The 17,647-nt window shown below is 41.1% G+C and overlaps 1 protein-coding gene across 1 annotated transcript in view; it reads left to right on the forward strand.

Moving 5' to 3' along the window:
• Window positions 1–17,647, forward strand: part of TMEM94 (transmembrane protein 94) — a 93,696-nt gene that overhangs the window by 72,514 nt on the left and 3,535 nt on the right. The window contains exons 20-31 of the mRNA XM_081318584.1: window positions 882–1,020; window positions 4,470–4,585; window positions 8,344–8,443; window positions 9,178–9,286; window positions 10,653–10,842; window positions 11,360–11,437; window positions 12,003–12,088; window positions 13,228–13,309; window positions 14,099–14,259; window positions 14,961–15,055; window positions 15,191–15,284; window positions 16,287–16,457. Coding sequence (XP_081174710.1) covers window positions 882–1,020; window positions 4,470–4,585; window positions 8,344–8,443; window positions 9,178–9,286; window positions 10,653–10,842; window positions 11,360–11,437; window positions 12,003–12,088; window positions 13,228–13,309; window positions 14,099–14,259; window positions 14,961–15,055; window positions 15,191–15,284; window positions 16,287–16,457 — 1,421 coding nt within the window. The remainder of the gene's footprint in view (window positions 1–881; window positions 1,021–4,469; window positions 4,586–8,343; window positions 8,444–9,177; window positions 9,287–10,652; window positions 10,843–11,359; window positions 11,438–12,002; window positions 12,089–13,227; window positions 13,310–14,098; window positions 14,260–14,960; window positions 15,056–15,190; window positions 15,285–16,286; window positions 16,458–17,647) is intronic.

Raw genomic sequence — 17,647 nt, forward strand, 5'->3', positions numbered from 1 at the left:
TGGTCAATTTTCCCAAAGTATGTTGTTGTTATCGGAAAGATGTATATTAAGGAAGAATCTCACTAAATGCTCATTAGGCTTATTTTAATATATATTACTGTAATAGTAAATTTGACATAGTAAATCTAGATAGGCTTGTGCGTCCAAAAATGGGAATATACTCATTTTGTCCCCCAAATAGAAGTTTATTTATTTATTTATTTATTTATTTATTTAATTTGTATACCGCCCTTCTCCCGAAGGACTCAGGGCGGTGAACAGGGCAATACATATTAAAAACAAGATACAAAAATTAAAAGCGATTAAACAAACAATGCCCATGAATAAATTAGTACACATTAAAAAGTTAAAAACAGATTTATAAAACCCAACCCCATCCCATCAGGCCAGGCCAGCTTGTTCAAAAAGGTAGGTTTTGAGATCGCGCCGGAAGGAGCGGAGTTCAGGCACCATCCGGAGCTCGGCCGGAAGATGGTTCCATAAATCCGGCGCGCCCACAGAGAACGCCCTCCCCCTGGGGGCCACCAGTTGACATTCTTTGACCGGTGGCACCCTGAGGAGGCCCTCTCTCTGGGAGCGTACTGGGCGGAGGAAAGTTGATGCCGGCCGCAAGTTTCCTTCTAGTAGAGCCAAAGTACATTTGGAAATACGTACACATTTTTAGAACATACATAGTTTTTAATGTACCACTGATGACTTTTTATCAAAATAACCAGAAAGGTTTTTGATCAAAATAAATTCTGAATACCTTGTAATATGTGATCTTGAAATTGAATTATGGATTGTAGACCCAGATCACTGCTTTGATTTCATTTTCTCTCTAACCTCTTGCCTTCCATCTTTGGACAGCATATATTAATTAATTAATTAATTTTTTGCAGGTTTTTGCTGAGAAGATGGGTCTCGAGACTGGTTGGAATTGCCATATATCTCTAACTCCCAATGGAGATGTGTCTGGTTCTGAAATCCCTCCCTCCAGCCCCAGTCAAGCAGGCTCCTTACGTGAGGACCTTCCTCAAGGTGAGTGGAAAATAGCTTGGCAGGATTTGCAGAGGGTGGGTAGAACACTGGCTGCAACAAAGGGGTCTGATTTGTTGAAGCAAATTCTAATACGCGGTAAAGGGCAACAACCTTTCTTAATTCCTCAATACTGTACAAATACCTTAAGAACTGAAAAGCCAGTCAAATGGACTTGGGGGGTGGGGCACTGTTTAATCGCAAGTACCATCTATGTGGGCTCATGCCTTGAAGAACTTTAAAAGTAATCATCTTCAATTGTCTGAGATGCTTAATCATCCAGATCACGATTGTCCCAAAGGCGCTTTTCCAGAAGGCAAGAAGAACTGAAAAAAGCTTCTTGGGTGAGAAGCAAAATGTTTTCAAAGGAAAAAAACACACCAAGAAAGTCCAGTCCACTTGTCTTTTTGGAAAAGCACCTTTGGGGCAATAACCTTGAATTCTACCTAAAAGCCTGCCGATAACTAGCACAGCTCACAAAGTACAACAACAAGGAGACCTAACCCTATCACCGGGGTGGTGGGATTCAAATATGAACAACCGGTTCTCTGTGTGGATGCCGCTTCCAGAAATCCATTCTGGGCCTGGGCAACAAAAAATTAGCTACCGGTTCGGCCGAAGTGGTGCGAACCGGCTGAATCCCACCACTGACTATGACTAAGATTAAAACTAACTCTGGTTTCTTTTAATTGGCAATGGGAGTTTCACATGTATTTTATGTGGTCCAAGAAGAAGTCTGAAGAAAAACCTATAACTGTCCCTTTCCTTAGAGCACCTCTAAGAATCTATTCCTAGATTCCAAGGAGACCTATCCCTAACCCTAAAACCCTAGCTTTAGTATCATTGGGAGTGGGAATTTCCCAGGTGTTTTACAGTGGTTCCCAAAGATGTATTCATAATTAGACTCCTCTGCTGCATTCTGAATTAGCTGTAGCTTCTAGAATCCAAAGACAGCTCTGTGTAGAGCATGTTGCGGTAATTAAGGGGTGGATGGGAAAGAACAGGCATGAGTGACTATGGATAGGGGTTCCAAATCCTGGAACGGTACACAAAATAGATTGGAGTCGTGGCTGCCACATATCTTCAAGCAGAAGTCATGAGTGTAGGAGTGCCCTCAAACTGCACACCTGTCTGGGGAACACAATTCATTCAGAAGCAAAGATGGAAAATCTTTGGATCTAGAAAGCAATCTTCACCCCCATCATCCTACCCCCATTCTGGTCCTGTTATAAATCATGCATAAGCACAGTCAATAGAGTTACAGGGTTGTGCCAAGATCTGAAATCTGACTGGAAGAGATCCAGGTAAGCAGTTTTTTCCAGAGACCTCTGGAGCTGTAGCCCAAGCACTTTCTGAACAACCTTTCCCAAGAAGGAAAATTAGAGACAGATCAGAAATTGAGCAGAAATGTTGGATCATATGAAGGCTTCTTGAGGAATCAGTGGGCCATCTCCTACTAAAGGACAGACAGAATGGTCCCTCAGACAAGGCTGCATTCACCACTTGGACCTAGCTATAGTCATCTCTAGGGAGGCCTTGACTATCAGGGAAGGATATGAATCTATGAGTAAGTCACCACGTTCTCAGCTTTGAGAATCCAGTTCCCTTCCTTGGGACCAAAAGGCTCAAACTGTTCACCAGACCAGACTCCCAGCAACTTAGCATCACCTGTGTAGCTGGAATTCAGCTCAGAGTGAATATGGCACTTTTATCTGACAATTTCCTCAAAGGTTCCCATGGGGGTCCTTCTTTCGAGCCATCCATCCCTAGGAGGGACCAAGTCATCTTAAACAGGGCCACTAGATGGCAATCCATGGATGCAATAAGTGCAAAAATGCAGTTGTGTCTTTCTGCTCTTATTGCTACAATGTGGCTCAGTGGGTTAGGACACTGAGCTTGTTGATTAGAAGGTTGGCAGTTTGGCGGGTCAAATCCCGAGTGCTGCGTAACAGAGTGAGCGCCTGTTACTCGTCCCAGCTTCTGCCAACCTAGCAGTTCGAAAGCACGTCAAAATGCAAGTAGAAAAATAGGGACCACTACGGTGGGAAGGTAACAGCGTTCCGTGCGCCTTTGGCGTCTAGTCATGCCGGCCACATGACCACGGAGACGTCCTCGGACAAGCGCTGGCTCTTCGGCTTTGAAACGGAGATGAGCACCGGTCCCTAGAGTTGGAAACGACTAGCACGCATGTGCGGGGGAAACTTTACCTTTAATCTTTATTAAAAACTTGCCAACAATTTGTCAGATTCGCTCTTCATTGTACGTTGGACCTCAGTTATCTGGGTTAATATTCCACTATGTGGGCACCGCAGCAGAAAAAATCTGCTGCCTAGAGTAGCCAAAAGTAGCTCCCTAGATGGTGGTACCTATATAACATACCCATTCTGTTGGATCCAGTGGGACCAGTCTATGAAATTGGGAAAAGACAGCCCCTCAGATAACCTGGTCTCAGGCAGTGTAGGGCTTTAAAAGTCAACACCAGCAGCTTGAATTGGACCTAGAAAGAAACTGGCAACAGTGCAGCTCACACAGCAGAGATGTAATGTGCGCTGTACCAGAAACACACATAATTGCTTGCACTTTTTACACTAGCTGAAGTTGCTGGATAATTTTCAAAAGCAACCCTTATGTAGAGCATATTGCAATAGTCCATTTGGGAAGTGGCCAGGGCATGAATGACCTTGACCTACCCTCTTGATCCAGCAACAGGTGCAACTGGAGCTCAATACAAAGTTGCACAAAGGTCCTCCTAGCTACATTTAGAGTACACCCAGATCCTGCGTAGTGTCTGTTTTGGGCAGTGGAACGCCATTCAGTAGCAAAGATGATGCAGTCCGAGAACCAGAGGGCCCCAAACCCCAAAGCCACTCCCGCCATTGAGTTCCATTGAAATCTGTTGTTCCCCATCCAGATCTCCCCTTCCCAAGAATAATCTGCCGTCTGTCTTCCACTATATCTTCCTTTGCCCGTCACCACTGAGATATTACTGCCTGCTTCCCCCCTTGTTGAACCAGCACTCTTCCCAAACTTGCCATCTCTCACCCGAGTCCATGGATCCCATCCAGAACGCAGACATAAAGCAAACCTGCCCTATCCAGCTACCTGTCTTTTCACTATGGAGTTCTACCAACCATCCATCAGGAAGCATCTGTGCTTTTAAGCTTTTCTACTTGATACACTTCCTTAGTGGCAATTAGATGTAGCTAAAACCTGGCTGACTATGAGCTAATGCTTTTGACGCTGACTAAGATGAGTTATTTAAGACACCTTTTATTTTAGGAACGTTGAGTGTGATTTGTCAGCTGATGTAACACAGAAAATCAGAATTTGCACTTCTAGGCTGTCACAGTGCCTTGTGGGGAAATGTTGGGAGGGGTGCCCGACATTAGAGATTCATGAAGAGCTGTTATAGCGGTCTTCTGTTTTCATGTTCTTGTCCTCTCTGTCCTCAGTCTCCCGAGAAGATCCGGAGGGGATTCTGTTGATGGAGGAGGAAGGCCACTCGGATCTCATTAGCTTCCAGCCAACAGACAGTGACATCCCCAGTTTCCTGGAGGATTGCAACAGGGTACGATTGACGTTTCCTTCCTGGCCAGAGTAGATTCTCAGCAATTGTTGCAGCTTTGGGTGCTTGCATATTCTTATGCTTAATAAGTATAGGGAGGAAGTGGGAAGGTGTCGAGAAGGAAGCTCGGGTTAATTTAATGTGACTTAAAAAAATATGTATATATATATATAGTGTATGTTACCTAATATAACTGTCAATGCTGCTAACATCGGATGTTCTTGCTTTGACAATATATGAAGATGCAGCCATTTCCCCCTTGTGTGTTACTTTTAGAGTTAGAATTAGATAATGCTGGGGGGGGGAGAGGAAGAATGTGTATGGGAATTAGTTAGACATAACAACATTGTAGTAGAGTGTTTTTCAAGGTTGTTTGAAATAAGAGATGCTAAGAAATGTGTTGGAGAACTGGAGGGAAGGTCTGCATTTCAAACTAATTGGAGAATGTGATTTACAGTTGCAAGAAAAAGTATGTGAACCCTTTGGGATTACGTGGAATTTTGCATGAATTGGCCATAAAATGCGCTCTAAACGTCATGTAAGTCACAACAATAGAAAAACACAGTCTGCTTAAAATAATACTACACAAACATTAGCTGTTGTCATGTTTTAATTGAACATAAGATGGAAACATTCACAGTGCAGGGTGGAAAAAGTATGTGAACCTTTGGACTTAATAACTGGTTGACCCTCCTTTGGCAGCAATAACCTCAACCAAACGTTTCCTGTAGTTGCAGATCAGACCTGCACCACGATCTGGAGTAATTTTGGACCACTCCTCTTTACAAAACTGTTTCAGTGTAGCAATATTCTTGGGATGTCTGGTGTGAATCGCTCTCTTAAGGTCATGCCACAGCATTTCAATCGGGTTGAGGTCAGGACTCTGACTGGGCCACTCCAGAAGGCGTATTCTGTTCTGTTGAAGCCATTGTTTTGTTGAATTACTTGTATGCTTTGGGTCATTGTCCTGTTGCATCACCCATCCTCTGCGGAGCTTCAGTTGGCGGACAGATGGTCGTACGTTTTCCTGCAAAATGTCCTGATAAACTGGAATTCATTTTCCCATCAATGACAACAATCCGTCCAGGCCCTGAGGCAGCAAAGCAGCCCCAAACCATGATGCTCCCTCTGCCATGTTTTACAGTGGGGATGAGGTTTTGATGTTGGTGTGCTGTGCCTTTTTTTCTCCACACATAGTGTTGTGTGTTTTTCCCAAACAACTCAATTTTGGTTTCATCTGTCCACAGTATATTTTGCCAGTAGTGCTGTGGAACATCCAGGTGCTCTTTTGCAATCTTCAAACGTGCTGCAATATTTTTTTGGGACAGCAATGGCTTCCTCCGTGGTGTCCTCCCATGCACTCCATTCTTGTTTAATTTTTTCCTTATTGTAGATGTGTCAACAAAAATGTTAGCATGTGCCAGAGATTTCTGTAGGTCTTTAGCTGACACTCTAGGATTCTTCTTTACCTCATTAAGCATTATGCGCTGTGCTCTTGCAGTCATTTTTACAGGACGACCACGCCTAGGGAGAGTAGCAACAGTGCTAAACTTTCTCCATTTGTAGACAGTCTGTCTTACCGTGGACACATGAACATCAAGGCTTTTGGAGATACTTTTGTAACCCTTTCCAGCTTCATGCAAGTCAACAATTCTTGATCGTAGGTCTTCTGAGAGCTCTTTTCTGCGAGGCATGGTTCACATCAGACAGTGCTTCTTGAGACCAGTAAACCCAAAACAGGTGTGTGTTTTTAAAGGGCAGGACAGCTGTCAGCAACACATCCAATATCATCACACTGATTGGAGTCAAGGTTGGCTCATTCCTGGCTCCAATTAGCTCTTGGAGAAGTCATTAGGCTAGGGGTTCACATACTTTTTCCACCCTGCACTGTGAATGTTTACATGTTATGTTCAATTAAAACATGATAACAGCTAACGTTTGTGTAGTATTATTTTAAGCAGACTGTGTTTTTCTATTGTTGTGACTTACATGACGTTTAGAGCGCATTTTATGGCCAATTCATGCAAAACTCCACGTAATCCCAAAGGGTTCACATACTTTTCCTTGCAACTGTATGACTGTTAATTAGAGGAGGGATTGTGCTTTGATACTATGTGTTTAGGGCAGGAGAATTCAGATTTTGGCTTTGACCATGTACATGCCGATGCCATGCTACTTGAATAAAGATTCTTTAAGGTAAACAATGCCTCAAAGTTCTTTGAAGAGTTTCATCTGTCGGAACCATGACATTAACACATTGCTTCCTCAAATTCCCATGGATGTATTAGCATATGTAATGGGAGATTAGAGTACATTATGTCATCTTTTGTAAAATATCTCAGTAGCAGAAGCCCAGGTGTACCAGTGAAGTTCAAAGGATATAATTATCTGATGCAAGGAGGTGATGCCTGCCGGCTGCAGAATGTACCTGTGCAACTCTTTTGGCACTAAGAACTCTACTTTGCCTCTCTGAATGTAGAGTCAAGACAAAGCAGGCAGGGCAAAGGCAAAAAGGTAGAATTGATTGACTTAATGAAATTTAATTCAGTGCAATTAATACAGCGGCTCTTTCTGTGTTTAACAATATAGTTAATGATACCTCATACTCCTTTTTGTCACATTAGAAATTACAGTGCAGCATCACTGTACATCCACTTTTGGAGGATTTCCAGACACTGCAGCGAAGGAGGGGTGTTTTCCCCCTTCTGAAAATTATGCCTTGAAAAAAGGAGAGTAAAAATTATTTCACTGGCTTAGAGGGAAAAAAATAGCTACCTGAGTCTTGGAAAGAAAACTTGTAATTATTCACATATTCACATGAATATATCTACAGTAATTTCTCATTATTTCCAGCAGTTATTTTCTGTGAAGTCCTCATGAATGGGGATAGAGTAAGCATCTCAGAAGAGGCCCTGCCTAGTTCTATGGAAAGTAAAGGCAGGAGATGGGGTAAATCCTTTCAGACTTTCCAGATTCTTTTAATATAATCTTATGGTTATAGTAAGCATTAGGTGGTATTAGTATTCGGTTTCCTATCTGGATTACCTCAAAAGCTTGACAGGGCCAGAATCTAGAAAAAAATAGATCTAGATCTTTGTAATTTATGCAAGGAAAATATTTTATTAGCAAAGAACCTCTTAATGAATATTAAGACCCAGTTTGGAACCAGGCTAGAAACTGGGAAACTGGGAGTTCTAGTCTCACCTTAGCCATGAAAGCCAGCTGGGTGACCTTGGGCCGGTCACTCTCTCTCAGCCCAATCCACCTTACAGGATTATTGTTGTGGGGAAAATAGGAGGAGGAAGGAGTATTAGGTATGTTTGACACCTTGAGTTATTTATTAAAAATAATAAAAGCGGGACGTGAATTAATTGATTGATTGATTGATGGATGGATTGTTGTAAGTTGCATCACTGGAGTCTTTTTGCAAGAGATTCCAACTTGATCTGGTTTGTAATTCCTAGATTATTGGATATTAGATTACTGGATGTTAGAACTGGATTATATTGCACTGAATTTGGGACATCTTGATTGATAAGGGCAGAGAGTGGCTTGCTTACATGGATTGAGAACAAGCAACAGATCAGTTTCAATAAAAATACTTCTGGGTAAGATTCACTTCAGATTGGATTCAGCAGCAAACAAGGGTTAGAGTTATCGTGCTCCTCTGCCTTGCCAACCCATCCGCCTAGCATCTGACTATAGGACTATGGGTCCTAATAAGCTGTCTTTCTTTTGCTTGTTTGCTTTGTTTATTTTAGGCCAAACTTCCACGGGGAATCCATCAGGTGAGACCCCACCTGCAGAACATTGACAACGTGCCTTTGCTCGTTCCTCTGTTTACAGATTCCACCCCAGAAAGTAAGTGAAGCTCAGGCTGACTGGATTCTTTGTTGCTCAGACTGAAAGGCTCTATTATAAAAAGCTAGAGCAGGGGTCTTCAGATTTGGCAACTTTAAGACTTGTGGACTTCAACTCCCAGAATTCCTCAGCCAGCCCTGGCTAGAGGGTGCCGATGAAACAAGAACTCTCTTTATTGGGGCTTCTGGATAGTTCAACAAGGAAAGACTTCTGGAAGACTGATTTTATATATGGTTAACTTTAGGAAGATTATTATATCCAGAAAGACAGTGAAATACTGAAATACCCACAGTGAAGGAATGGATGGTGAAGCTGGTGAAGCTGGCATTGTTAGCAAAACTGAACTCTCTGTCAGAGACAGGACAAGAAGTACTTCTTTAAAAGATGGGAAACCCTTTTATAGGTTTTCGCGAAAAATTTTAAAAAGTGAAATGGCAACTTCTGGATTTGACAGTTGAAAAAAGATCAACTAAGTGGCGGAAGGGATTATTGTAAGGTGAGGGAGGAGGGATAATGAGTTTGTTTGTAACTGCTATAAAGAAGGGTGGGAGTCACTCCTGTAACTATTTTTTTTTCTTTAACCCTCTTTTCTGCACTTTTTCTTTTCTGTTTTTTCTTTTCTTTATAATATTTCACTATTTGTTTTTTACCTACGTAAAAATAAAAATAAATCAAAACGAATAAAGCTAGAGGGTGTCCACGGGGTAAGTTCTTTTTCCTTTTCCCTTGTCCAGCCATGTGTGAGATGATCAAGATCATGCAGGAGTATGGGGAAGTCACTTGCTGTTTGGGCAGCTCTGCCAACTTGCGCAACAATTGCCTTTTCATTCAGAGTGATATCAGGTAAGAAGAAAAAGAAAGCAGCAGCCTTTCAGGATTTAATCTTCTGACTTTGAGAGATCTATGACCTCATCCCTGATTTTTTGTTTCTCTGCTGTTTTTTTATTGCTCGGGCCATGCAAAACATTCCTCAGTCTTAAAAATTACCGTTTTTCTTTGCTTTGTCTCAGAGTGCATTCCATGCCTTTGAAAGTACAGTTACATGTTCTTCCTTGCAACCAAGAATGGAAGACAATTGTGGGTGGTCTGATTCAGGAGTGGGCAACCCAGTTCCTTCCAAAATCTTAACTTTCCTCATACCGTTAAGTCACGAAGGTGAAGTTTAGCACTAAATTGTGTGTTGTTGTTTTTCCCCCCCCTTCCTAGCCGCTTCATCCCCTTTTTGTGGTCTTGTAGGCTGGGCATTACATTTCTCTTAAGGTCAACCACAAATGTACTTCCATTTAGTTGTCAGGTAAAGAGATTCTGAGCTGAAAATCCAAATCATCATTTATACCAATGTATAGAGGATACATGAAGGAGCCGTGGACATTAGACATTAAGTCAGCTACAATTTTGCATTCCAGAAACTTTCCTCGACCTTTAATCTGTTCCTCATTGGCCAAATTAGTCTCTTGTAGTATTCTAACATCTAGCCTATTATCTATGGCCAGTCTGCTTAGGTACTTACATTTATTTCTATTTCAGCCTTCTGTGTTGAATTGCAAAATATGGATCTGGGGTCCAATATTGTTCATCATGAGTTCCTAAAGGAACTGTTCTAGTCGAATTGCTGCCTCTGTAGTTTTTAACTGTGAGGAATGCAGCATTCAGTTTGGTCACCGTGTGTATAGATTTTTAGCTACTCTGTTCAGACGGAACATGGCCCAGGGTGTACCATCGTGGAGGTAGTCTACAGTTTATACCCCTCAGATCCCTTAGATATTGAATTATAACATCTGTTCCATTGCAGTTCTTTGGCTCCATATGATGGTGATTTTATTATTATTATATTATCTCCTATATTGTCAGTGATTACATGACCTCTGTAGATGCCATACTCTGAATAAATAAATGTATAGAGGACAGTTGAGGTGTAAGGCAGTAGCAGCTGGGACACAATTTTTCGACGAAATTGCAGCTCTTGGATCAAGGAGAGTCCTTTCTACTGGGAATGGTATCCTCAGATTCTGGAAGTAGTATGTAGACGTCCTGATTAGTTGCCAATGATAATGGATCATCTCAGTCAGACACAAACATGTAATCCACAATTTTCATTGTTAGTTTACAATCAGCATCGTATTATTTTAGAGCATTTTTTATTTCATTATTTCTGGCTCCCCCCCCCCCCCGTTGCATTAATCTTCCTTATGCCATTTTACCTATATAGCATTGCATTGGATCCTCTCTATCCCTCTCGATGCTCCTGGGAGACCTTTGGTTATGCTACCAGCACAAACCTGACCCATATTTCTGATGAGCTCACGCCTCTTCAGCTCTCTGGCCAGCTGAATAGCTTATCCTGCTCCTTGTCTATTTGTCCTGAAGAAACAATTGGGATCATCAGACTTATAGAGCAAGTAAGCCCACTTTTCTTTCCAGAAGTAAAAGGAACAGTTTCTCATCTTAATTGGGATCATATCTTATTAATATTTCTGTTAGCTTCTAGAAGATTACATTAGACAAAAGTATCCTACTTGAAATCAATCTAGGTAAATTTCTAGGTAAAAATCCAGGTAAAATGCTTCCTTTTACTACTAATATATAATGGTGTCTGAATGTAATTCAATAGGTTAAGAAATTTAATGGTTCATTTCTTAAAGTTATTTTGAATTCTGAGAAAGCATTTGAAAGGCTAGAATGGGCTCTTTGCATTTTTTGAAAACTTATTTGATTAATTTTGATTAATTAAAAGTAGATTAATTTGTTGTATTCTTTGCCTTCCTCCATACATCTTTGGAAAGTATTTGCTCTGAAAAATTGCTTCCTAATAAAAGTATTGTTATCTATTATTGTAACAGTAGGCTCTGGTGTAGGTAATAGATTTGCTGCTTTGCTCATACATTAATAATATCCTAAAAATGTGTTCACTTTTAGGCCCGCCATGCAACTTATGGCATACGGAAGTGCTTCCTTTTTCTCCTGCAGTGTCAGCTGACTCTGGTCATTATTCAGGTGAGTTATCCTAAACAATTTCACAAAGCAGAAAAGGCATATTGGAAAGAAGAATGTAGCTTCCCAGAGACCCAATCACAGAAATTATTTATCTGTAGAATTCAGTATTAGATGGCTCTAATCCAATCTAATTTGTTATTTCCTGATATATATTTTTCTAAATAAATGGTAGGGAAATGAAAGAAATGTGGAGGGTACTTTAGCAATTACTTTTTATAGGGAAAGAAGCACAGCAACAAAGGTTTATGTGTGTGTCCAGTAAGCAGATGCCCTATCTGAATTCCTGTTGGTCTCTTTGTGAGTTTTCCTGTCAGTTTTTTTACATCGGCACAATTCTGAATTTTTCAAGCAGAGCTACAGAATGTCACTATGGGGTATACAGTATGCCACTAATATTTCTCTAAAAATAAGTAAGTTGTTTTTCTCTTAAAAATAAATAAATATTGATTTTGAAAGCCTCAGAGATAGTCAGATTATACATTTCTTCTAGATCTCCTTGATGTTTTGTTGATTCCTCGATTTCCAGCTTTTCTTCTGATGATGCCTTTCGCTTTGTTGTATGTAGTTCTTGTCTTGCCTGGCACAACTGCCTCCCATTCTCAGTACCACTGACATATTGTGGCTTTCGTGCTTCTGCTACCCATTGCTAAGGTAAGCTACCTGTAAAACACACACACACACACACACACACACACACACACACACACACACCATTTTGTGATATTTTCAGGGAGTGGTTTCCTAAGTTAAGAAGGGCAAAATTAAGATAAGGAACGCTGGATTTGATTTTCATGTTCTAGCCACTGTACTAAGGCTACTAGAACAATTTCCATACAGCAGCTATTGTCCAATAAAGGAGAATATTTGTAGCTCTGGGTTGGAATGAAGGGTCCTTGGTGCTCTCTGAGCTTGGTTGTTTTCTTGAAGACATTTCATTACCTAAACTAGGTAACATCATCACTGCTAGAGGTCTGTAGTATGTGGGAGTTCTCAGTGGACGACACAGTGGGCAAATATTGCACATATTTGCAGAACATAAGTCGACACTCTAGAACTGATTTTTGTTGATTGCCTCTCATTGTAGACCAGGGATGGGCAACTACTTAAGCCCCAGTTTGGTGATCCTCTGGAGAACACCACTAAAAGGCAAAGGAAAAGTGGTAAACGTTGGTTGAATAATTTCCTGCTGATTATGGATGGGGGGAAAAAACGCTGTGGCAACTCTTCAGTGAAAGTTACAATATTGTAAACCACAAATCTCTTGAAGCTACTATCCTCCACAGAAATTAGTTACACTATGTTCATAATGTCACTGTGTTATTGATCTGATTCTGGTGGTCCCTGACCACCAGTAGTATTTAAGAATAAATTGTGGCTCCTGATCAGAGAAACTTTATTCCCTTCCAGTATAGAAGTAGATGGGGGGTGCCTACAAAGGTGGAGGTGGTATGATAGATGACAGGGAAATGGCAGTTTCCCAGGAAGGAAGGAACCCATTCTCAGAAAGGGGGCAAAACAAGCAGCAACACAATCCCACACTGGGTCAGACAGATTAAGATTGCCACTCCCTGGAATCTCCCAGAGAATATCTGCTGTGGTGAGAATAGTAAAGGTTTAGCTTGGCAAGATTCTGTTTATTGGTGTGAGCAACTTAAGAACTGAACTTTGGCTGGCATGTCTGTTATTCTTAGGGGTGAGCCTGACGAGATGTCCAAACAGTTTCATGTGCTTGTTGCATTCTAATGTTCTAGACTATCTTTCACATTAATTACCTCATTATTTTTTTCAAGTGTGTCCCTTCTGGGAAAGCCCCCTCATAGTTCCATTATGTCAATGGCCACTGGGAAAAACCTGACTTTCATTCCTAAAAAGGTAAGCAAATGTTTCAGTTGGATGTCTTATTTGCTTGGAGTACAAGGAAACTTTACATAGGGTTAATTTTCTAGCCAGTTGCTTATAAATCATCCCACTCTCTTTCCAATAGATGCCTTACTGACCAAGCTCTAACTTCTGCAAGAGAATTCTCTTAGACTTCTGGGTGGGACTAAACAAATTGTCTTTCCTCTTTTGCATCAGATAGATCTCAATCCAATTATTTATTAAATTTCTTTGCTGCTGACTCACAAACAATACAACACTTGTATTGTAATGTAACGGTAATGATTTTCTCAGTATGTTTGCTAGAAGTTCACATCTAATCTCTGTGGTTGATTTTCAAGGGCTCTTCTCAGTGACTGAATCTTCTGGACTCTATACCAGGTGTCTTCAAACTTGGTCCTTTTATGACTTGTGGACTTCAACTCCCAGAATTCTTCAGCCTGGCTGAAGAATTCTGGAAGTTGAAGTCCACAAGTCATAAAAGGACCAAGTTTGAAGACCCCTGCTCTATACCATTGAGAAAGCCACCCAAAAAGTCAGCAATGCATTTCTCCAAGTCACTAGGAAATGGCTAATTTCATCCTTCCCAGACCACAGATCATCAGTAGCAACAGCAGCCATGCCCCCCCCCCAGGCCTATCAGGTTTATTTTAAGTAGCAGCCCAATTACATAGTGGTGCAACTGGTAATTTGGCTCTTTTGCAGTTGCAACTCAGCTAGTGCAGGGAGAGTGTTTGGGTTATCTTCCACACATAACACTGGTCTTCTTGGCAATGTTTGTAGACTCAGCATTACTTCCTCTTCTGCTTCCTGTTGAAGTTCAGCCTCACCATCTGCTCCTGCTTGGCTTGTTTTGGCTACTTGCTGCAAGATTACTGTGCAAACTTCAACTCATCTGCCTTCAGCATGAATGTCACAGGCTGCTTCTCCCTCGTGCTGCAAAGGTAGGTTTCAGGGATCTCTTGGATGTTCCCAAATGTACCAGCTGGAAGAATTGTGCTGTAGTATATGCAGCGTTTAGCTTGACGTTTTTTTAATATTTTATTCCAAGTTGGCATAGTCTACAATATTTTTCCCAGAGATAAAAAAAAGAGAAGTGTGAAGAACCATAGAGTAAGTGCTTGTTCCAGGCTGTGTGGCTGAGCATATGGGCAAAAAATTAAATTCCTAGCTTCTAGATACTGGTTACGTTAATTCACCTCTGTGCTCTCTGGATTTCTGAGATCATCTCAGATTTAAATCTGTCATGTCCAAGAGGTTGTTGGTGCCATAATTTACTCTAGAAGATAGCTTTCTCACATTGCAATAGCTTTCATGGTTGGTAAAGTATATGTAGGTGTTGTAAATTTAGCCAATGCTTTCTCTTTCACTCACTCACTTTCATTCGTACACACATACACACAGGGACACATTATCATTTCAGGCAGTCCTTGGTCACCGGCTGCCTTATGGTAATGCTATGTCCATGACCATCTGCGGTTGACCAGTTAATCCAAAGAAAGAAGGTATCTAATCTGAATCGCAGAAAGCCATCTCACCTACAGATCACTCATAAGGCCCCGTCCCGATCCATTCCTTTACGGGGAGCGTCTTTATGCTTTCAACACCGATCCATCCTTAAATGGTTTTTTCTTTTCTTTTCTAGTGGAGCAGAACGCCACCCCGATTGGTTTGGAACTTTCTCCAGTGTTCTTCTTCTAGCCCAGAAATTTACAGCTGGAATGATTGTCTTACACATTGGTAAGCAATTTTTAGCCCTTACTTCATATTGCGTTAAGGAATAGTCTTGCCTGCATAAAAATAGGTGGTTGGGTAGATTTTTGGCCTACCGGCTGCAAAGCTGCAAATAAAAAACAAGCTGGTTTTTCTTTGCAGTGTTTATATCAGTTACCCATGTCCATCGTACCAAACCACTGTGGAAGAAAAGCCCCTTCACTAACTTCTGGTGGACTCTGACGGTAGTGGTTGTGTGAGTCTCTTTTCCTAATTCTTAGAAACTGCAGCTGAATCTAGTCAGCCTTTTTTTTTATCAAGTTGCTTTTGTTTTTAACCAGTATCCTTTTATCACCTAAGCACTTCCTTTAATATATTCTATTCTATTTTTTGTTGTTTTTTTTTTGACTGGGAAACAGCATCACATTTGAGTCATTTTATGGATTATGTGTTTCTGGAATATTTTTCTCTGCCTCTTTTTTCAGATTCGTAATCATTTCCTTAGCCTCGGAACTTCTAATGTATTTCATGGTCTAGACCAGGAATTCTTCATCTTCTTGTATCCTGGACCACTTTGAACATCTGTTGAAACCTGCAGGTGTATTCCCAGAAAATACATATTTAAGCGCATGACATAAAAGTCATAGATTCTGTAACAAAAACTGTCAATATATGCTCCATATATTCATCAAAAATAATTTAAATAATTTTAGATAGTGAGATTTATTGAAATTCATTCATATTTTTGCCGTCTAGAGGCCACAGATTACTTTGTGCTCTACATTCTTTATTAAATGAGAAGGTAAAGTTTAATTAGTGGTCAAGGGAATATAACGTTTTCCCATCCAAATTCACAGACCTTCCTGAATCTTATTCAGGGACATTTTAGGGCTCTCTAGTCCCTAGATGAAGAACTCCTGGCATACACCATCATCTTGTAGATTCTTTGTGGATAGGTCAGGAATGGGCAACCTGTGGGTCTCCAAATACTGTAACATACAATTCCCAACAACTCCAGTCACCAAATCCAGGGGTGAGGAACGCTGGGATCTGTACATCAGCAGCACAGGTTGAGGTGCACAGGTTGCCCCCATATGAGGTGGAGCCAATGGCTCTTATTAAATTCAGCAGCAAGGTTTCCTCCCTCCTTCTGTCTATTCCACTATGCTTTCTCTTCTGCCAGTAGCCACCTTTGGGAGAAGACAGCATCTCCCTTCCAAGAATGATGTTGCTCAAGGATTGTTTCCTTATATGACAGGTTGCTGGGACAGATTGTTCAGACCTTCCTGGACTTGAAACTCTGGGTGAATCTTGAGTCTCCTGTGACTTACCAAATGCATGACATTCCCATGGCCTCCTGGCTGCTGGGTTTGCTCTCTCTTGTCCTTGTGGTGATAATCAACGAGACCGTCAAACTCCACGAAATCAGGCAAGAGCAACTCACTAAGTAACCCAGCCTTACTAGCGTTTCTAGTGCTTGAGGTATTTTGTCTATAATAAGTCTTGGAATTTGTTAAAGCAGGTAGGGTGGTACCTCCCTCCTCCTCCTCCTCCTCACATTAGATTGGTGAGAAATAGAGAAATAGCATCCCTTGGTCCAAAGAATGAATGAGGTGCAAGAGGACCCCATGTTTTGACACCTCCTTATGGCTACCAGCTTCTGCAGCACCTTCATACAAAAGGATAAAAAGCATTCCATGATGCATGGAAACCTTTCAGCCTTGCGAGGTAGACCAGAGAGGAAACATGGCTAGATGAGCTAGTTCTACTTTATTATCAGGTGAACAGAACCTTGCAAGTCTGAAAATATATCTTTCTCCACATGTCCTTTATGGCCCAAGAAGCTAAGAAGGGTCTCTTGGGAACCTCTCACCCTGCCCACATTCATGCCGTGGGCTAAGTTGCCTTTTTGCCTTGTCCCACAAGGTCATTCCCGTATACCATTTACCTCACCAAATATACATATTGATATACACAAAATGAAGGCGTATTTATAGAGTCAAAATGAAAGGCATTTTGGTGAGTATTGAAGATGGGTGGCTGTTGCCTACAGTATGTCTAGTATAGGTGAGAGCAATAGCCTTAAAGCCTGCATGGCATTCTTGCCTCTCATTTCCCCCTGGCTCTTTCTTTCTCTTGTTAAAAAGAAAAAGTCCTATCTTGCTAAAGGATCAGCTTCTCTGCAGGGCCAGTAAGTGGACTGGCTAGGTGACTTTAGGCAAGTTACTCTCTTTTAGCCCATGATGCCAGGCTTAGGCAACAAACTGGTCAGTCAATTCCTGTTACAAAAAATTGATTAAAAAAAGCATATCCTACACTTGCAGGGAAATACTAGGAAGAAAAATAATTGTTTCAACAGAGGTGAACTTATCACTGTTTTAAAAACATTTTATTTTTTATTGAGACAAATAGAACCCGGGACATAAAAAAAGACCAAAACAGCAGAAAAAAGACAAAAGAGCAGCTAAACAAAACTCTGTGTGTGTGTTTGTGTGTGTGTGTGTGTGTGTGTGTGTGTGTGTGTGTGTGTGTGTGATGATAAAACTGAAGCCCTACATTTCCTTTGTGGTAAAAATGTCCTCTTTTACTCAGGTTTGTAGAGAAAAAAACTTAAGATCT

This window comes from Vipera berus, assembly GCF_964194415.1.
Source record: "Vipera berus genome assembly, chromosome: 2".
In the NCBI taxonomy this organism is placed as follows: Eukaryota; Metazoa; Chordata; class Lepidosauria; order Squamata; family Viperidae; genus Vipera; species Vipera berus.